We start from the raw sequence: 23067 nt of genomic DNA, 5'->3' as shown, positions 1-23067 counted from the left end.
TAAAAATTGAAAACAACAGGACATTAGAACATGGGAAGAACGAAGTTCCAGCATAGCAACTATCAGATTTTGTTTCCAGATCTAAAAGATGAGAATCATAATTATATAAGAGATTTAGAAAAAAGAAACAAAAAAGAATATTGCATTTACAGCTCAAACAAGATGCAATGTAATCTATTCTATACATTACAGTCTAATAATGACAAACAGAAATAAATAAAAAAGAATAAAGAAAATGACCCCATGCAAGTGGGATTCATCACTTATTGCTCTTTTGCTCACAAACCACCAAAGAAATTAAAAGAAAAGAAAATTTCAAATCTCTCACATGAAATAAGGACCCATTTCTCGTTATCCAATGGCCTAAAAAGTATTGTCTCCCATACAATTTGTATCAATCTGATAAATATTTCTATATCAGTGTATTCACATCAGCAATACCCCAATGCACAGGCTCAGCATCATCATCACCAATCTCCTACCGTCCAGTCCTGCAACCCCACTGTCATTATCTGCCGTCTGATCATCAGCTGGATCACTCTCCGCTGGTGCATCGGATTCCGGTGCATCGGCTACCTTGTGTTTGGATTTGGATTTGGATTTTGATGGCTTGGGTGACTCAGCCGGCGCTTCCACTGGCTTGTACAACTCCCTGGGCAATAATACCTTGTTAATTTTGTAAACAATCAAAGGCTCTTCATCCTTCAAAGTCCCTGTAATCTTTGCAGTCATAACTTTAGTCTCCAATGTCACCACCTCGCCGTCGTTTTGAATGGTGAAATCATACTTGTTTGCTCCATCAGTGGCCAATGTGTTCATAATCCCGTTGTTGGATTTCAGCATTTGCATGGACTGATACACGGGAACGCCGTGGTACAACAGCAGGGACGCTTTCTTGGATGCTGTCAAGTTCTTGTATTTGGGCATGAAATCCTTAATAACAGGGTCGGTGGGGCAAAACACTGTTAAACCCCCATCGATGTTTTCGTTAAATGTTGCATCAGCTCCTGAAGAGATAAGCAAATCTGCAAAAGCTTTGCATCCTTGCTTTGACATTATCTCTGTTAGATTAAGCTTGCTTGGCTCCGCGGTTGGGGCTTCAGCTTCAGCTGAATTCAAAACCTGAATCAAAAGTGAACATTAGCTAATCACCAATGTAAGAACTAAGAGCAATTGATAAATATAATATACCTGACTGATTTGTAAGACAGAGATGTTGTAAGGAATCTCTGCAACGGACTTAACGTAAACAGCATCGAGATTTCCATCGTTGTTTTCAGCCCCGAAGCCGACTTTTCCGCCTTTAAGATCAGTGATGTTGATGTAGCCAGAGGAACCAGGAGCGGCGCCACTAGCCTGGAACATGGTGGACGTCAAAGCAGTTCCATTGGTAATCTGGTGAAGCTTCTTGGAACCGAAGTAGTCGACGAGGACATGGAGAGAGAGGACGTTCTTGAGGGTGTAGAGGGAGAGTTGTTTAGACAAGAGAGATGACATGGCAGCATTGTTGAGGGCCAGAACAGTAATGGTTTCGCGTCGGTTGATCTCGGAAGCCAAATGAGTGAGGGTGAGGTAGTGGTTGAAGGTGGAGAACTCAGGGTTTTTGGCGAGTATGCGTGTGATGTTGTGTGCATTTGAGGTGGAGAAGAGGAGGAGGAGGAAGAAGAGGGCGGTGGTTGCAGGTGACATGGTGGGTTGGGAATGGAGAAGATAGGAGAGGGTTGGATCTAGGGAAGATATGATGGTGTTGGTGTATAAGTAGAGAGTGAGGGGGGGTTGCCTCATGACTGCCAGCTAATCAATGGCTGGGATTGGACCCACGTATAAAAGTAGGTCCCTTCTCCTCCCTTTAACGGCTACCCATTCCTTTCTTGCTTCACTCCAAAAGTCAATATTAGGAAACCCCTTACTTCAACCAAAGAACCTACAAGCAAGTTGATACAATTCAGAAATTTTGTTATTTTATTCCACTTAGCAATAGAATTGCTTTTTAAAAATTTTAAAATTTTACATAATTAATTTAATAAAAGGAAAAGTGTATAAGTGAAAAGTTATTATAGAGAATCTTCTCCCCACAAAGAAAATTTTAAAAATAATTATTTATAACTTTTTAAATAATTTGTATAATTGAGTATTAATTCAAAAAATATTAAAATTGACCCATAAAAAATTTTAGAAGAATCTGTCATAATTTTATATAAAAATAAATGGACCTCTCTGCACCTACTAAAACCTATAAATCATTAATCCTTTTATTTTCCTTCTTATTATCAAATTTCATTTAGTCTCTCACTCTTTTGGAATTTTTATAAGATAGGTATTCAATCTTTCAATACTTTCATATTGGTCTCTATAATATGATAACAACTCTTTTTTTTTATGTTTTATTAATTAATCTCTAGAAAATTAGGACCGTGACTTTTGTTATGATAGATTAAGATTTTTATATGAGATTTAGGGTCCGTTTGTTTACATGTAAAAGGTTTTACGGAAAATATTTTCTGTATTTTCCTGTGTTTGTTTCACAAAAAGTAGCTTGGTCAACGGAAAATTAGCTTTTTTCCTTATAAAATGACTTACCCTTTTGAAAAGCATAAGTCATTTTTCGAAAAAAAACTCATCAATAGATGATTTTATTTTTATATAAAAATTAACTTAAATCAAGTTTACTATTATTATATTGATAATAATTTTTATTTTTATTTTTAAAAATATTTAAAATATTAATATAAAATATTATATTTTTTAATATTTTAAACATACGTATTTAATTATTTATATTTAGTCATATAATAAAGTATTAATATAATTAACATAATTTATTATTTTTTAATAAATTATTTAATATTTAAATTTTATTTTAATAGTAAATTTTAAAAATAATAATTTTAAATAATATTATTCACATATTATTGAAAATATCAATATTAATATTTTAATACTAAATATTTATTACAATTCTAAATATATTAATAATAAATGTTTTGTAGTATAAATGTTAAAATATGTCATAAGTCTATATACTATTCACAAATTTGCAATTTAGTTTTTGTACTTTTATTTTCAAGAATTTAGTCCCTCTATTTTCTAGATTCAAAAATTAAGTCCAACTGCTGACATTGTTGAATTTTTTGTCAATTTTGTTAATGTTACATTTTTAAATAAAAAATACTCATTTAGTAGTCATGTAACTAAAAAATGATCATTGCAATGAACCTAAATTTAAAAAATTATTTTTAATATATGTAAAAGCAATTTAAAATATAAAATTATAAGCAATGTAAAATATAAAATTATAGATATAAAATAAACTCAATTAAACAATGAAAAAATTAAAAAAAAAATCTCAAATGCATGTTTGTTTAATTGAGAACGACTTTTATGAAATATTTTTAAAGAACCTGTCAAATAAAAGAAAATATTTTACACAGATTCATCCAAACACCGAAAATATTAACTTTACCAAAAAAGTAAGTCATTTTCCAGAAATCATTTTCCGAAAGCCATTTTCAATGAAACAAACGGAGTCTTATAGGTATTGTTTGATAAACTAGAAACTCAATTACTGAAAATTAAGTATTAAAAATTTAATTATTGAATATAAGTTATAAAATATATTTGGTATATTTCTTAAAAAAATTAAGTATAGAATATAATTAAATTTTTTGATAAATGTAATTTATGAAAATTTAAAGGTAAAGTTTTTAAAAATAATGCTAAAAGAAATAAAATAAAAATAATTGAAAAATTCTACCTTCAATGTTAAGTAGCTCTTTATCCGTTTATCATTCTACACATTCCTTTTTTTCATTTAAAAATCCTATCGTTTACTTTTTATTATGGATTATCAAGCATGCTTAAAAAATTAAACTATTGAAAATATTTATTTTTTATTTTTTATTATTTTTCATATCATTTATAATTTTTTATGAACTTTAAAAGAGTTTTAGAATTTTTCAAAATTATTTTAGAAATTTATAATTTATTTAGGATGTTTTCGGTGAGGAATTTGTAGAAGGGATTTTACTCGTATCAAAATTTTAAAAATTTTAAAATTAAATTTACTTGTCTAGGTAAATATATATTAGAGAATTTTAAATTTTTTAGGTAATTTCAAGAGAGAATTTTAATAGCTTAAATTCATTTTTCAGATCCCACCTAAATAGGTGGCTTTTTTAAAAATTTTCTTACTTTTATTTAATTTAATACACATGATCCTACTATAAGATAAAAACTTAAGCTTCAAAAGTTATTTTTATTTAATTATAATATATATTTTTAAAATTTTATTTTCCTAAAACTATTTATAATTTTTTTACAAATATAGTGATAGAATATTTTTTATATTATTTATTTTTAATATAATTATTTTTTAATTTGTAAAATTTCATTAACTTATTTTTTTCTAAATCAGTTGTTTATCCAAACAAAACAATTGCAAATCCTAACATTTTAAAAATCTCATTAACCTAAAAGTTATTTCAAAATTTTTTAACATTTTAAAAATATTTTGACTTAAATACTAAAAATCCCGGGCAATTTACCAAAAAAAGCCTAATTTTTTTAAATTTAATGAAGTGGGCCCGGTATTTTATTATTTACCAGAATGGGCCCCTTTTCCCTAAATCGCGTCCATGTCAGAGCGAAGTCAGGGGATGTGTCAGCAAATGGCGTCCACGTCAGCGCGCTTTGCTTACGTGGCAACAAAATGCGGCCTTAAGAACACAATTTGTGTTCACGTCAGCATAGCGCACTGACGAGGACACGATTTGCTGCAACGTGGCGCGCCCCTAGGGACGCCATTTCGTCGTCTTTCCCACGTTAGGATTTTTAGGGTTTTCTGGATTTTTTGGGTCTTGAAAAAATTATTTCGAGTTGACGTTTCTGAGCAAATAGTATAAAATCGCTTCTACTAGGATGCTTTATGAGAAGAATTTGTGAAATCGCGCCCACGTGGAGGCGGTTTTGCTACAGTAGGTCCTGAAAAAATTATTTCAAGTTGACGTTTCTGAGCAAATAGTTTAAAAAACGCTTCAAGCAGGATGCGATCTGAGAAGAATTTCTGAAATCGTACCCTCGTGGACGCTCTTCTGCTACAGTTGGTCCTGAAAGAAATAATTTCGAGTTGATGTTTCTGAGCAAATAGTATAAAATCGCTTCTAGCAGGATGCTTTATGAGAAGAATTTGTGAAATCGTGCCCACGTGGACGCGCTTTTGTTACAGTAGCATGTTTGGGCTGAGGCTATAAATAAGGCAAAAAATGTTCTCAGAATGCATAAGTCACAGCAGAAATAATTTAGAGAGGCTAAGAAGGTTAGAGTTTCAAATATGAGTGAACGTATTAGTGTTGTTATTTACTACGATGGTGAGGTTTGTCACACCGAGAATGGTGTTGTTTTTTTGTTGGAGAATACGTTGCGACTGGTTTTTAACCAGAACATAGATTTGACAGAACTTCGTAAAAGAATTAGGCGTAAAATTTTCAAAACGACGCCAATGAAAGTTCTGTCTATCACGTATCTGTTTTGTTCTTCTGTTGATCCGGTGACATATGACTCGTTCGACATAAAAGGTGCTCGTAGCTTGGAGGCAATGGTGCAGACTCATCTTGCTAGTGGAGCACCTTATATTGAGTTATATGTACAATTTACACCGCCAAATGATGTACTTGCGACCGGTGTTCAAGATGTATACACGACCCCTGGCTGACACTCGGTTAGTGGGTTACAAAATACGGAACAGCCCATATTTGGTAGCGGTGTCGAATGCATATCCTCTGTAAGACACTTTGTCGGTGGATGGGACATGTACGTCGGTGGCTCAATGTTTGATGCTGGAAATACGTACTGGGGAACGGCATCAAGTTCTAGTGGGTGGCAATCTACATCCAATTGGAGACGTTATGAAATGCCCAAAAGAAGGGATGATGTACTCCCTACGACGTCAACCAGTGAGGGGACCTCGTACATTGCAGATGATTATGGGTTAAAAGATGACTCTGATGAGGATCCACCTTGAGAGCCCGGGCCTGATGGTGCAGAAGCTGGCTTATTTTTTGAACCGAAGCCTATTCCAACAGAACCTGAAGATGCTGAAAGGAGTTCAGATAAAGAAGAAAATCCACGATTCAGAGCATACTCACCTCCAACCCACATGTATAATGTCGATCTGTCTGCAGATGATGCGTTAGAGTTTCCAGATCTACCACACCGGTTGCGTGATCGTACAAGTTCAGGGCTAGATTCGGGTGAATTTGAAGTTGGCAATCAGTTTACCAACAAGGATAGTTTTATTGGTGCTTTGAAACAACATAACATCAAAAATGGCATAAACTACCACGTCGTTAAATCGAAATCTGATAAGTTTGAGGCAAAGTTTGCGGTGCAAGACGGCACATGTTCATAGAAAATCTACACTTCGTTAAGGAAAATAACCCGGTTGTGGGAGATTAAAAAGTACAAATGTCCATATACATGTGCTGCAGGTACAGTATTGATGATTTCTGAATAATACTTTTATTATGTAATTTTGCATTATTTAATGTACTCCGTTTATAGGTGTTTCACAAGATCATCCGAAGATGGATTCAGCTATGTTAGCTAGCTTGATACTGCCCACAGTAAAAGCAGATCTCAAGACTTCAGTGCCGGTGTTAATTGCCAATATCCATAGCCAAATGGGGTACACGCCCTCTTACTACAAGGCTTGGATAGCTAAGCAAAAGGCGTTGGAGAAGATGTATAGTGGGTGGGACGGCTCATATAATGAAATATGGTAGTGGTGTCAAGTGCTAGAAAGGTACGTCCCAGGTACCATCACAAACCTTCAAACGGAACATGCGTACTACAACGGCTGATTGCTACGTGGATGCTGAGTGTTCAAACGTCTGTTTTGGACATTTAAGCAATACCAAAACGCATTTCCATACTGCAAGCCATTGGTACAAATTGATGGTACCTTTATGTTTGGTAGGTATACTCATCGGTTATTGCTTGCAGTGGCACAGGATGGCGGTGGGAGAATTCTTCCAATTGCATTTGCAATAACACCGGGGGAGTCGTTTGATGACTGGGATTTCTTTCTCTCTAGGTTAAGGAGGCATGTAATATTCGTTATACGGTTATTTCGTTTGTCAATTTGAATTACTTTTATTGGTATAAGTGGTATATAATATTCGCTATGAACTTATATTGGCAGGGAATGAAATAAATAAAGACCGTTTTCACCAGATGTTGGCAATTTTACATTCAATTAACAGAGAAGGGCGGACTACCTTTGTAACATACGTTTCAAACAGTGGGCACAAGTATACGACGGCGGCCTACGATATGGCCATATGACGTCAAACCTGGCTGAGTGCATAAATTCTATTCTTAAAGGAACGCGCCATCTACCGATAACATCGGTTGTGCGAGAGACATATTTTCATTTGGCGGCGCTATTTCCAAAGCGAGTAGCAAGTTATACAGGCCAGATGCAGGGAGGCTATGTATGGTGCAGTACGGTAGTTCAAGAAATTAACAAGGCCAAAGCGAGGGCAAACACCATGCACACAGTGTGTCACGATCGAGACAACTTATGGTTTCACGTGACAGAGTTTGACAGACCGCACCAAGGTGTTGTTGGCGGACAATATCGTGTACACTTGCGAAATAGGACTTGCGACTGTGGGAGTTTTGATGCACTTCGTTATCCATGCGCTCATGTTATTGCAGCTTATCAGAATCTCCGTCTGGATTCGATGAGCTATGTGGATGAAGTGTACAAATTAGAAAACATGTACAGCGTCTGGAGACACGTTTTCCCACCAGTCTCAGATAAACATAAGTGGCCACCCGTATCTCTTGCTCCTTTTAAGCTGTTACTGGATAGAGAATTGCGTCGCAAACCTAAGGGTCAACCTTGCTCGACTAGAATACGCAACAATATGGATATCCGAGAAACAACCAGTCAACAAAAGTTGTGCGGATGGTGTAGGAGTCCAGGCCATACAAGTTGATCATGCCCTAATCGCAATAGTTGAATGTAATTGTTGCTAATTATATTTTTTTCAATTATTAATTTATAATTGTATTAATTGTTAGTAAAATTATGAAGTTATATCAAATTATTAATTGTTAGTACCAGTCAAAACATTTTTCCAAATCTAACATTACGTGAATGTAAAATTATTAACTGATAATTGTATTAATGGTTAGTAAAATTATCAAATTATATTTAAGTTAAGGGACAATGATAATTTTTAAGCCTTTAGGTTAGGGTTTTTATGTTAAGGGTTTAAGGTTTTTAGGTTGAGGGTTAGGGTTTTTAGGTTAGGGGTTTAGGGTTTTTAGGTTAAGGGTTAGGGTTTTTAGGTTTGAGGTTTAGGGTTACAATTTTTAGGTTGAGGGTTAGGATTTTTAGGTTTATGGTTTAGGGTTTTTAGGTTAAGGGTTTAGGGTTTTAAGTTTAGTGTGTAGGGTTTTTAGTTTTGGGGTTTAGGGTTACGGTTTTTAGCTTAAGGGTTTATGGTTTTTAATTTAAAGGTTAGGGTTTTTAAGTTAAGGGTTAGGGTTTTTAGTTTAAAAGTTTAAGGTTTGTCAATTAAATTATGCATTTAATTATAAATTATATATTTATAAATTTTTAATAAATTAGTTTAGGGTTTTTAAGTAATAACTCAAAAAAAGTTCTATTTTATTACATCAAATAATATTAAAATATTCAAAATATTTGTACAAATAAATTTAAATACAAAAACCAATGTTTGTGCTCGCCGGATTAAGTGCCACATGGCGGCCGTCGACGGTTACGTGCTGAATTCCTCCTTTGTCCAGCTTTCGGCGGCGGTTGTGGTTCTTGCGGTGGGGATTCTGGTTCTTCTGGTAGGGCATCTGGTTGTCGGAGTTGGGGCGATGATCCACCTTCAAAGAATAGTGAATGTGGAGGTGTTTGCATCACCAACGGCGCGGTGTTTGAAACCCATACGGTGGTGGGGATTGGTAAAAAGAAGAGCTCATCGACGGCCCCTCTTGCGATCCCTCGTGCGCCGCTGGCCTATACATCGGCAGTCTACTCGGCATAACAGGAAATGGAGCTGAACCGGGCCATTGGCTCCAACCTGCCATAGGACTCGGAAAAGGATACATATAAGGGTTAGGATACATAAAAGGGCTAGGAAATGCACCTGGCATCATCTAAAAAGGCGGTTGCGTACGTATCATCGGTTGAATTGCTGGGTCGGGTGACTGTGTCGGTGCTCTCGTTGGGCCTGGTGATTGCATGGTCGCTGATGATGGGCCGGGTGAATGTCTAGGCCTTGTTGAAGGGCCAGCGTCGTCGTCTTGTCGTCTTGGATTATAGGCCTGTGTCTTTCGCTTTAGACACGTATTTGCCGCTGCCTCTCCTCTAGCGTCAGTAAATACGGCTTGCCATGGATCCTAAACTATGGCATGTATTCCGGCACGCACGCTAACTCCGGAACGATGATTGGTTCTAGAGTAGGTATATATTCATACCGACCTTCTCACATTTCCATGTACTCGGACCAGTATCTTGGCCAATCCGTATTCAATTGCCGAACGTCAACTTTGTGTTGATCGTCAAACACCTCAGATTCCACGGGAATCGGTTGTCTACATCCAAACTGTCGTAGCACTCTATCTGACTGGTACGGCTCCACGGTCGCGTAGTTGATCAACACGACTTTCACGTGCCAAGCGTTTCGATTTTGTAAGAACTCATTCGGAATTACTGCCCGAATTTTCGGATCCTCGTATGGTGTCCATTGAAACTATATGAACATTATAGAAATATTAGTTATATACATAATACTAAATACTATTTACCAATCGACTAGCGAATGATGGAAATATCAATTTTATTTAATACTTACATGTGCTTCCGATTGTTGGTCTAATAGAAGCTGTATATCTTTAAGTTCGATAGGTAATCGAGCATGACTTGCCGGATGGTTCCACCTAATTAAATAAACTTTTAGCATACTTTTATTTTTAAATATCTACATAATAATTGTAAAATCTAATATAAAATTTACCTCGTTATGAGTGGGACTGTATATGGGTGGTCCACTCGAGGACGTAGAAATGGAAAGAGAAACCGTGCCCATGACTGCAGTAGTGACAGGCAACCTCCGATTTTTGCTCTCCTCGGTCGCGTCGCCCCACACATCTCCCGATATAATGTGGCCAAGACGGCAGACCCCCAACTCAATTCACCGGCTGCTCTAAAATCAACGAGTTTCAGCAGCCATCTTAGATGTACGCGGCTCCGTGAGAAGTCCGGCATCAGATTACCTCCAATTAACTGAAGAATGTATGTCCGAGCATATCAGATTCTTTCTATTTCGGTTGAATCTTCATCCGGATCCGAGAATGTGTCTCGCAACCAGCCCATCTCGATCTTACCTCCGTCTATTTTATCCGGAATAGCGTCCAGAAGCTCGTAGCACACCGTTGGCCAATCACTAGATTAGGCAGACCCGGTGACTGGGTGTAACAGCCCGATTTTGGGCCTAGTCAGAACAGTGGGTTCGGGACCACAAACCCGACAAGTAAAATTTTATTTGTCTTATATTTTTATGGTCTACAATTTCACGAAATGATTTTTTGAAAATATCGTTCGAAAATTTCGACGTTTGGGCACTCAATTTAGTCAAAAGGACTAAATTGTAAAAAGTGCAAAAGTTGAGTTCTACATGTTAGAGGTGTTCAATTGTTATGAAACTTTAAATTGGAGGTCCTTATATGGTAATTAGACCATTGGTTAAGTTGGTAGACAAAAATGGGCATGAGATAAGTGAAATAAGAAATTTTTAAGTTAGGGGGCAATTTGGTAATCTAGTAATTAAAATGAATTAAAAGGGAAAAAGATGGCAAATTGTGCTCATCTTCAATCTCATGGCCGAAATTAGAAAGGGGGAAGCCATGGTTAGGGTTTTCAAGCTTCCAAGCTCGATTGTGAGTCAGTTCTAACCCCGTTTTTAATGTTTTTTACGTTTTTGGAGTCCCGGTAACTTGATTTTGGTTATTCTAGCAATAATTTAATCTAGGATTTATATTTGGAAAAATACTCATATGTGAAATGTGTTTATTTTGATATTTTATGGTAGAATATGAAGCTTGCAATTATGCTAAACAACTTTTGCTAAGCGATTTTAAGTGAAAACGAGTAAAACGACATAATCGATAAAAATACCTAATGTTCATAAGTAAGTGTTAGAGTGGGAATTTGATGTTGCCATAGAAGGGAAAAATGTTCAGCATGTCATAATACATAAGAATAAGGGATGAAGTTTAATTTATGAGCTTTTGGGAAAAAGTGTAAATATGCAAAAGTTTAGGGGCAAAAATATAGTTTTTCCAAAGTGTGATTTTAGGACTAGATTGAATAATGTGAGTGTTAAATAAGTTAAATGTATTATTATAAACCAAGAAAGATGAGGAATTGGCCTTGAAAGCATGATGTTAAGTTGTATGTAATTAATACATTGTTATAATTATTTTTGTTATATTTCGTGACAATATATACGAAAGGGTTGAATATGAAATAGTTATATTAAAGTTAGAAAATTTGAAATTGATAGTTGATTCGTTTAAAATCAGCTTGGTTTATGGATATACCAATTGTAAGTAATGGTTGAAGTGATTCAAATTGAATTATTAAGTTGGCTATGGAGTTGAGTGGAAAGATTGATATTATAATGTGCCGTGGAGAAGTTGTAAATTATTGGGAAGTAAGAATCTTTGTGCAACTGTCGGAATAGTAAAGATTTGAATAAGGTATCGATGAACACGTGTGTAGTACTGTGTGAAGGCTACTACGTGTATCGGTAAATAATGGTCACGTGTGTAGTATTGTGTGAAGGCTACTACATGTATCGATAAATAATGGTCACATGTGTAGTACTAAGTGAAGGCTACTATGTGTACCGAGAAGCTTTGGTCACGTGTGTAGTACTGTGTGAAGGCTACTACGTGTATCGATAAATGATGGCCACATGTTTAGTACTAAGTGAAGGCTACTATGTGTACCGAAAAGCTTTGATCACTGTGTAGTACTATGTGAAGGCTACTACGTGAACAGTAAAACTTGATCAAGTGTGTAGTACTATGTGAAGGCTACTACGAGTATCGAATGATTAAAGTAACATGGGTAGTACTATGTGAAAATCCCCAAATATTTGTTGTTATACCGACATGTTCAATGAGATATGAGTATGTGATTGGAACGTGATAAGTTGCGAAAGAGTGACCGAAGTGATGAAGTCTTGTATTGTGTTATAAAATAAATGGTTATAGTGCTATGTGAATGAGGGATGTTGGAATAGAATAGATTTGGATAGTGACAGTGATGTTAGTTTGAAAAATCACCAAAAATGGTGGAAATTGAATTAGAGAGTGAATAAGATATGAAATGAAAGCTTAAGGAGTCTATTTTTACATAAAAGAAATAGAGCAAGTAAAAAAGTTATACATTTTGAGATATTTGAATTTTAGTGAGGCAGGGTGGGATTGATTTTGGAATCCCCTGTTCTGAATTTGGAAAATAATTAAAAATTGTAAAAAAATAATTATGAGTTATAATTTATATGCTTAGAATCCTTAATGATTCTATTTTCAAAGGAAACAAATTTAAATATCATCCAAATTCTGTACAATGAGATAATTCATTTTTAGTGAAGAGAGGTCAGAGATGTTGAGCAGTGAAACAGGGGTGAATTTAAAGAATAAACTGTACTAATTGGCCAAGTTAAAAATTCTGAAAATTTTATGATAAGAATACATGTGAGTCTAGTTTCAGGGAAAATTTACGGATCTTAATTTGGAGCTCTGTAGCTTCGGATAAAAATGATTTAGTGACTCTGACTCAAATAGACAGCTTTGAATTTAAATATAAATGAATAGTGAAATTATGTATAATGCTATTTAAGCATGTTTTATACATAAAGGATGTGGAATGGAGAGGAGGAGGAGGAAAATTAATTACATATATGAATGATTTGTGTATAATTGGTTATATGCTCGATTATAATCGATAAACGTTAAAATAGAAATAATACTTACATTTGCGTATTATTGATCATGGTTTAAGCTCATATGGGAAGATAAAGTTTCATAGTATGTGAGTGTGGTTTATTTGGTATATGAGTTGGTATGAAGTAAGGCCATGAATGGTTTATGGATTAATTCATGTTGGTAAGCTTGATACATGAATAAATGTTGAACTTAGCCATACTTATAATGCTTATGCTATATGGTTTATGGATTAATTCATGTATTGTACACGCTTAAGCTTTGGCCAATTGGTGGTTGAATTATGCCACGTTAAATTTATAATTTATGCATTGAAATGGTAAGTGCCTAGATGGGAATATGCTTATGATCATGGAAAGGGTGGTAACGTTTAAATTATGTAAGCTTACTTGGAATGGTTTATCATGTGGTTAATTCCAAAAAAAGAATTATGTTTAAATGTACTAGCTTGTGACTATGGTTGAATGATATGTTATTGTTTTGTGGGATGTTCGTAGGAAATGGGTGTGGAAAGGAAATGAAATACTAAGTTTACACTTGAAGAATAAAATGACGAAAAAGGGAATGATGAGTTGATTTGATGTTGCTATTTAAGCTTAAGTGACGTTTTCATTGTAATACTAAGAATTTTATAAATGTGTTAATGAATGGTATAATCGATAAACATTGAGTTAAATGGTGAAAACGTATTAGTATTGAACATAACAATATTGAATTGTACATGAATTAAATGGAAGTTTCTAGTGATATGATTTGAATTAAAAGAATTATTGTGGTATTGAAATATATATATTGGATTGAGAAATTGATTTGAATTGTGGACATGAAAGATTGTGAATTGAATAAAATGGAAATGAAGCATTGAATTACATGATTAAGTATCGGGTCTCGTAGGCCCAATTTGTTATGAATATAATATTTTGAGGATATGTTGTAAAGAATTATAAAAGCATGTTAAAAATTTGAAGAGTTTAAATTTGAATGAAATTTTGTAACTCGGTTTAATACGTTTACATGTGTAAGTGTTCTAGTAATGCCTCATACCCTATTCTGGAGTTGAATACAGGTAAGGGGTGTTACACTGGGTACCTGTCCACCAACAATCCCAATTGCAGGCTGACATCTTCCAAAGTGACAGTGCACTCTCCACATGGAAGATGGAATGTGTGTGTCTCCACCTCTCGATCAAAGCACTGATTAGTTTCGGGTCCACCTTGCATCCCTGGCCTACCGTCGCCAAGTGCCAAAAACCCGCTTCCCGCAGGTAGTTCTCTACCTACGATGATGGAGGAGCATGCATATTCCGGATATTGCATTCCAATACCCGATCTACAGACTTTTATAACAAATAATAAATTAATAATTATCTAAAAAGGCATAAATAAAAAAAATCTTAAATAATATTTAAAAATTAAATTTAACACTTACCATCTTCATTTGTTCCATGGATATGTGGTGATTATCAAGGCGAGTCAATTCTCAGGCCATTACTGAAATCATACAAATTTTTTCGGTTTAAAAAATAGGGATTTAAGATAAAAAAATTTCGGTTTAAAAAAATTGATTTTTTTTAAAATTATTTAAAAAATAGGGATTTAAGAGAGATTTAAAAGGAAATTGAGAGCTAATTGAGATTAAATATGAATTTGAGATAAATTTGGAAGGAAATTGAGAGAAAATTGAGAGGAAATTTGAGAGAGGATTTGTTTGTGAAAAAAAAAGGGTGGGGGTATTTATAGTTTTTTTTTTACCAATGGGGGGGGAGGGCAACGGTCAAATTTTTGACCATTGCACTATTCACGTGCGGAGCGAATCGAGTCCACGTCAACGCGCTGTGCTGGTGTGGACACAAAGCGCAGCCTTAAGAACGCGATTTGTGTCCACGTCAGCATAGCGCGCTGACGTGGACACAATTTGCTGACACATCCCCTGACTTCGCGCTGATGTGGACGCGATTTGGGGAAAGGGGTCCATTCTGGTAAATAATAAAATACCGGGCCTGTTTCGGTAAATTTAAAAAAAATTGGGCCTTTTCTAATATTTTGCCCAAAAATCCCCTCATAAAATAATTTTAAAAATTAAATTAATTCCCAACTCGAAAACTACACATATTTGTCGTATAGTCATTTTCTATGTAAGTTGTCACATAATTATTTAATGGACCATCAAGGGTTTGAATGGAGAAATCAATTTCAAAAGTTTAATTAATTACAAAATTTCGATTAAAATCTCAATTAGTGATGTTTTGATTAGGTGCTTAATTCATTTTTTATTATTTTAAGATTTTTTTTATCATTTAAGAAAAAACCTCGTATAATTTCTTAACATATTGAAATTTATGACATTTCATTTTTGTAAAAGGTGAGAAGCAATAAAACATGTCCTAGTATTCATACTTGTATAATGGGTAAGTTATTTGTCCAAATCAAAAAGTTTATTCGAAATTTAGAAGAATTTTATAAAAAAATTTAACCAGAAAAATAAATTTGAACAAAAAAAATATACGAAAACCACCTAAGCTTTAAAATTGAAATCCAAAGCCTAAAAATTTATAATATTATATTTTTTGAAAATATAATATTTTATTTATATATCATATAAAAATCAAATATATTCCTATATTTTTTAAACCATAAGTTTAGTATAAAATTTGAATGAAAGAAGATATAAAATAAGGCAAATTGGGGAGTGAAGTTCAATATTTCTCTTTATTTCTTGTTAAAGGGAGAAAAATATACATATTCTGTAAACATTTGGTTGTCTGTGTACATCTATTATTGCAAATTAGCAATCAATAGCTTGAGTTACTCCCAAGAAAAACACTTCTGAATTTTGATCCAACGTTTTCGTAAGAAATTCATTCTTCCTCTTCCAAATTCCCATGTAGCATGTTTTGATGAAATATTTGGAATCTTTTGAGTAAATATTTTATTTTCCAGGGAGCAGGCGGCACATTGCAGTCGACGTGGGTCCTCTTTGCCTTCAATTATTGGTAATTAATGTTCAAATTTTTGTTGATATTTGGTTTCTTTTCATACATCTAGCTAAATGGTAGACTCCACCAACGTCGTTTAAAATTTTCATGCCATGTTGATCGTGCACAAGCTTTCCACTTACTTGTCCACATTCTTCTCATTAGTTTAATACAGGGACAATTATTTTCTTTTATGGGTCGATTTTTGGCATATCGGTGATATATTCTTTTTAATTTTTTAATCCTTTCAAACATATCGTGCACAAGCTAAAGCTCAATTAGTTATATTGGTAAGTTTTTAAACTTTAATAAGTGTAACATATTAGAATTTGATATACCTCCCCTAGCTTGGGACATGTAGCAGTATGCAAGGTCATTTGAGGAACGCCTTTATCCATGAGGGATCGGAAGGCCATCAAAAGTTTCGCCTTCTAATCTAGCTGTTTAGTCGAAAATAAGGTAGCTACTTAAGGAAGTTAGCCACCCATTCCCTCTGGAAGGATACCACTATTCGTTCCTCCAAACACACGATATTCTATTAAAAACGCGATTTTTTTTGTCACCAAATCCCCACACGGGTTCAACAACTCCGTACCATGAATCAGAAGGAATGACAAAATATGTCTCATCACAAACATTCTTGTCCCATTATGGGCATCTACCTTACGCGTCCCACAATGATGGTTTGATAGCGGATTCACCATGTTAATGCCACCTAACACGTGACCTCACGTACAAATAGTCCCCAACATAATGAAAAAGGGATCGACTTTCCAGCATTCTTGCATAAACTCTGCCATTTTAGTCTCAATCTTCACTGTTGAGCTTCCACTCTTGACACTCTCTGGCTTTTCGTCCATACAAGGTGAACCGATCTCTGTCACCACCTCCACTCCCTCATCTGTATCTCCTCCTTGTTGATCCCACACATCAACAATTTGTGCAGTGAACATGGAAAACATGACTTTTCAGTCTCAAACCCATGCTCCCACCATTCTAGTTAACTCTGCCAATCCAATTAGCTCTTTTTCTCTAACCGACACTATCATCCCAGCTAATCCTGAATCTTCTTCTAGCTTGAATGTCACCCCAAATCCTCCTTCTCAATCAATGAACCAACCTTTGTAGTATGCATATATTCTTTTACCACCTCTGTCCAGCTTATGAAAGCCCTCAATATCTCATTGAACTCTGGTCCAATTATCTCAACCCTACCAACTGTATCCACTCCCCCTGTAGTTTCGATCCCACCAGCCAGTGCAAAGGCTTATTTCTCCTCAGGTACATCTCCTAAAAGCCATATGAAACAAGTAGCTCTCTATTTGCAGCAGGCCATTGCCTACCTTATTACAATACCATCTCCATCAGTTGTCATTGTCATTTCATTAGACCAAGGCTCCCACCAACAGCCTTCTAGGTCCAAACCTCATAATGTTGAAGCACAAGAAAAGTTGCGACACTTGAAAGAGTAGTTCTTTCAATAAGAGCATCCTTTTAAGGAACAACAAGAACAGCGCCTCATTGACCAATAGAACACTCAAAATGAACAAATAATAGTTGAATTATGAGCAGCTCGAGAGGTACCTAGGCGGGAAGATCCTATCCACCAAGATAATGAAGCTCAATCTACGGTCTATAGATATCATGAACGTCACAACTCGAATGATCCACCTAGAAACAACAACCAGTTAATATGTCTTAGAATACCCATGGCAATAATAATGTTTGCTTGAAGGAGCAACTCAAGGCTTTCAAAATGAGATACTACAAGAAATAAAGGGAAAAAAGCAAATAAATATATCTAGAACTACTCCAATGAGCCATTTGCTCTTGAAGTATTGGCCAATCAGATTTCAGCTTCTTTCAGGTTCCTGAAATTCATGTACAATAGATCAAGTGACCCAAAATACTGCCTAGATCAGTGCAACAATCATATGAATATCCTTAAAGCCTTTGATGCTATTAAATGTAGGGTATTCTCCATACTCTCTCTCTCTTAAACAGACCTGCAATGGTGTCTATCATTGCCTCGAGAATCTAATCATTCCTTCAAGTAATTAGTAGGGCAGTTCATAAGTTATTTCTCAACTAACAAGACACTTTAACAGTCTTCTTCTTACTTGATGACCATCCATCTAGGAGTAAATGAATCCCTTCGGGATTATATCTGATGTTTAATGCGACCACCATGATAATTGAAGGGGTTACGAATGAATGAGCTATCCAAACCTTAATTGCTAGGACCACCCATCAGCATCTGAGGTACATCATAATTATGAAACCACCAAACAAGCTATCCACCCTATATGAAATGATGCACAAGTTTTCAAAAGGAGATGAAATAGAAAAAGCTCGTACCAACTATTTTACAACCACCACTAAGCAACCCAATCCCTCGTGGCATTCTCCATAGTGTTTTCAAGGCTGTCAATAGCCAATGACCAATTATGGGGTAGACAACAAGGGGTATGGGCAATACAACCTTTCAAATCAAAGCGACCAGTTGCGGGTTAATAACGTATATACCTCCAACTGTCCATAACCCATCCAGGGAGATAGGGGAGGCTAGGATCAAAAGCCTAACACACTTATAATTAATAAAAAAACATATCACAAACTCAACTTCTCCTCGACCCAAATATTTAACCAATTCAAATACCAGAGGATCTTGGAAGCGACACCCTAACTACCATCTAACCAACACCATAACAACTCAAACTATTATTGTAGATACCACAATACCCCGAGCCATCATGTTGAACAATGTGCGCATCTGAATATTGATATAAAATCGACAAACTGGAAATGGAACTTAAATTAGTATCTAACCTAAGAACATTATCAATTGAACAGATATCATGAAAAGGAAGCAAGGCCATCCAAACCACACCGAGACAATAAGGGAAAATAGCTTGTCAAGGGTCTCATCGAAGTTCTGATTGGAGGCAAACATGTAGAATAGGTAGCTTTCAACTTCAAGCAAAAGGTGCATCTGAAGAGCATCATGTCTATATTAGCCGTAGTGGAAAAACCTAAGACCTCCTCATGGTAACTTTAATTTTTAGAGTCCAATGAATAAGATGTCATTGATGTCAAGTGAGACAATCCTCTTATAGTTTCCGCTACAATTTCCTTATTCCAAGTAAATAGAACTTTGGTAGATATGGAAAGTTCAGTGGAAATTCTGACAGTAAAATCTTTCCATCAAATGGGCTTCAAGAACTCACAGCTAAATCTAACAAGCTCAATCTATAGTTTTTTCAACCAACCTATTGTGCTTAAAGGGTTTATCATCCTCTCGATCATCTTAGGTGATGGCAATCATACCATCAAGCAGAGTTCCTAATGGTTGACCATCCAATAGCCTACAACACCATTTTTGGAAGGCTAATCATGATAATGGTAAAAATGGCGGTGGCCATATTTTGTATGATAGTAAAATTTCCCACCTCATTTAGAAAAGGGTATATGAACCTAGAATAGAAGATGGCCCAGAAATATCATATTTTTTCCTCATAACTCATGTGAAAGAGCTCACCTTCTTTGCCTCCCTTTTCGGCCTATTGTACATCTCATTCTCCATTGGGAGTAAATGTTATTGAGAGGACCACATTAGATTTAAAAAGCTTAAAAGAAAGACCAGATACCCAACTCCTAAAGGTAGAGCCAGCGAAAACCACATAACCTATTCGATTGTATCAATAAGACCCCGAGAAAACCACAAGTTGCTTCCACTCTCGTACTTGAGAAAAAATTCATTAAGTACTTTGTTAATAGAATGTTGAGATGTCTTCACGTGGACAGCTGCAGTATGTCCAGGATCCATCCATCCGTTATTCAACATTCTTTGCGAATAGATTTAGTGCTCGCTCGATTAAACAAAAAAATAAAATTTTCTAACGAGAAGGTAATATCAACTAAGGAAAAAGTAAAGAAGCTACTAGCAGTAGATTTCATCCAAGAAGTCACTTATCCTAAATGGGTCTTCAATGTGGTGATAATGACCAAATCCAAAAACAAGTGGTGAATGTGCGTGGATTTTACAAAATTAAATAAAGTTTACCCCAAGGATAGCTTCCTCGTGCCTTCTACAAGTCAACTAGTAGACACCTCGATAAGTCATCAATTTATGAGCTTAATGGATGCATTATCAGATTATAATAAGATTTCATGGCTAAAGAAGATCAAGAGAAGACAATTTTTATAACTAAAAATGATTTTTTTTCCATAAATAGAGTAACACACCAATAATCTTTGATAAGTGTTCATTGTTCTCCAAAGGTACAATATGAAACTCAATCTGAGCAAGTGAACCTTTCGGGTCAGAGCGGCAAATTCTTAGATTCATGATTTCCAACAAAGAAATAAAAGCTAACCTAGAAAAGATAAAACTATCCTAGAGATGAACCGTCTATAAAAACCTAAAGAAGTTTAATAATTGACTGATCGTATTGTGGCATTCAACCATTTCATCTTGGAGATGACAAACAGATGATTCATGTTCTTCAAAGCTCTAAAAGGTACGTTTTAGAGGACCAAGAAGTGCCAACAGTCTTTTGAGTAAATGAAGTAATACGTAAGCACCTTTCCACTCTTAGAATCTCCCTCTTTTAGTGATACTCTTCAAGTCTACTTAGCATCATTAAATGATACTGTAGTAGCCATCTTGGTAAAAAAGGTCAATGTGTAGAAACGTCCAATCTATTATGTCAGTAGAATCCTTCAAGACGAATAAATGAGCTACTCTCAGGTAGAAAAATTGTATTCACTCTTGTAGTAGTTTCGATAAGGCTTTTCCCATACTTCCAAGCCCATTCTATTGTTGTGTTATCTGATGAACCATTCAAGGACATACTAGGAAAATTTAGTGCCTTCAAAAGAATGATAAAATTAAGTGTCAAGCTTGGTGAGTTTGGACTAAATTTTTTTTCCCTTAAAAAGCAATCAAAGTCCAAGCTTTAGCTAACTTTACAGCCAAGTGTTCCTTTTCTAAACCTCTCACCATAAGCAACTCATCCAATAATCCAAATTCCATCCCGATTGGAGGCCCATCCTTCGACACACTTAATACAAGAGAAATCTTACATTTTTCGTGTAGATAGTTCCTTAGGCAAATGTAGCTCTAAAGCTGGAGCCCTACTCGTTGACCCTGAGGGTGATGCATGGCATTATAGCCTTTATTTTTCCTTCTCTGTGACCAATATCATTGTTGAGTGTGAAGCTCTTACGGCAAGCTTACAATTGGTTTGCAAATTGAAAAGTTTGAAACCTTTAAGTACACACAAACTCCCAACAAATAGCTAAGTAGATTCAAGGGGAATATGAGGTTAAAGAACCCACATTGGCCAAGTATTACTCTTTGGTCATGGAATTATTAAAAAAAGTTCCTAAAAGTCCAAGTTGACAAGGTCCCTCGAATTGAAAATTCCCGAGTTGACACTCTCTATAAACTAGCAACCGCCATTGACCGCCGCTAGACATGCGAACGTCTAGATTGGAAGTACTACTGCAAAAAGATATAATATTAAGTAGTGGTGTCTGCAAGTATATGGGTCAAATTGTAATATAGTAAAGTGTTACAACGAAACACTCCGAGAAGTATTTCGAGGATTGTACCCAAGGGAGCTTGAATTAAACTAAAATTTATTTTCTCCTCTAACAAGGCTAAATAGTAATAATCTAAAATTATATTACAAGAAGCCAAAATAAAAGTAATTAATCGAAATAACATAAATTAACTAAAATTAAAGACATCCAATTAACAATTGAAATTAATCCAATAAACTAGGTAAAATATTAACTCACTTCAGTGTTCTTAATTAACTTCAGAACTCAGGTTTCATCGAGTTAGCTATTAATTAACTAGTTATTACCTCTCGGCATTTAGCTAATTAACTTATCAACCAATACACACTTATCTCTCGACCCCACTTTCTTGACTGGGATAAATTACGATTTACTTGGTAAACTTATCTCTTGATCTCGTTTATCCTAAATTACTTCCTAGGATCATTACTCTTTGGGTTTAATCACACATAATTTAAGCTAACTAGCTCAGACTTAAACCCTAATTCCTCCGTTAATTATTCCACATTCGCTAGTTAATCTCCCTAAGGAAACTAGCCACTCATGGATCTAGATGCAGTTATCCCTAATTTCATATTTAACATGAAAAGTAGAAAATTAAATAGAAAAAAGGAATAACATAATGAATATGTTTCAATGTCGATTTGTGCGTGAAAGCATGATTTCCTTTGATAGTCGCGAAGATAATCCTAGTTCAAATTGAAAACCAAAAAGAAATAAATGAAAACTACTTAATTAAAGACTTGGATCGAAATCGAATCTAATTTAAACAACGAACAAAATTCTGTTTATAACATTAAAAGGACTAAATTGAAATAAAATAAAAACTAAAACAACTATTTTTGGTACGTTTGTGTGTTTATTTTTATATTTTAATAAAAATTTATAAAAATGCCAAAAAAATTAATTTTTCTTTTTCATTTTTGAATTTTTGCATGGTGCTTGAGCATTGTAACACCCCTTACCCGAGACCGTCTCCGGAATCGAGTACGAGATGTCATCCAATTTAACTTACCGATTCGGAGCATAAAAATTTGCTTTTAAAATTAAATTCACTGTTCATAACAACACTGTCCACCTGCGCAACTGTCACTAATTTAATTATAACTTGAGTTACGAAACTCAAAATTTAAATCCATAAGTTTTCCGTAAAAATAGACTCATATTCCTACTTACCATAAAATTTTCAGAATTTTTGACTTAGCAAATTAGTACAGTTTATTCATTAAATTATCCCCTGTTTCACAGCTCAACAGATCTGACCTCTTGGCGCTAAAAATCAAATATCTAATTGTACAGAATTCATATAAGGTTACCATTAATTTATTTTGAAAATAGACTCACTAAGGAATCTAAACATATAAATTATGACCTATAATTATTTCTTTACAATTTATAATGATTTTCTAAAGTTAGAACAGGGGACTTCAAAAACCATTCTGACCCTGTCTCACTAAAATTTAAATATCTCA

The 23067-nt window shown here is 34.9% G+C and overlaps 1 protein-coding gene across 1 annotated transcript; it reads right to left on the bottom strand.

The window, feature by feature from the left end:
- Positions 1–176: 176 nt before the first annotated feature.
- Positions 177–1689, bottom strand: LOC107954983 (fasciclin-like arabinogalactan protein 2). The gene is made up of 2 exons (NM_001327630.1): positions 1192–1689; positions 177–1122 (listed from the first exon to the last, which is right to left on the bottom strand). The coding sequence occupies exons 1-2, from the start codon at positions 1687–1689 to the stop codon at positions 427–429; spliced, it is 1194 nt and encodes a 397-aa protein (NP_001314559.1). The 3' UTR covers positions 177–426.
- Positions 1690–23067: the final 21378 nt, after the last annotated feature.

This window comes from Gossypium hirsutum, chromosome D07 (genome assembly GCF_007990345.1).
Source record: "Gossypium hirsutum isolate 1008001.06 chromosome D07, Gossypium_hirsutum_v2.1, whole genome shotgun sequence".
Taxonomy (NCBI): Eukaryota; Viridiplantae; Streptophyta; class Magnoliopsida; order Malvales; family Malvaceae; genus Gossypium; species Gossypium hirsutum.
This window is presented reverse-complemented; position numbering and strand designations above follow the sequence as displayed.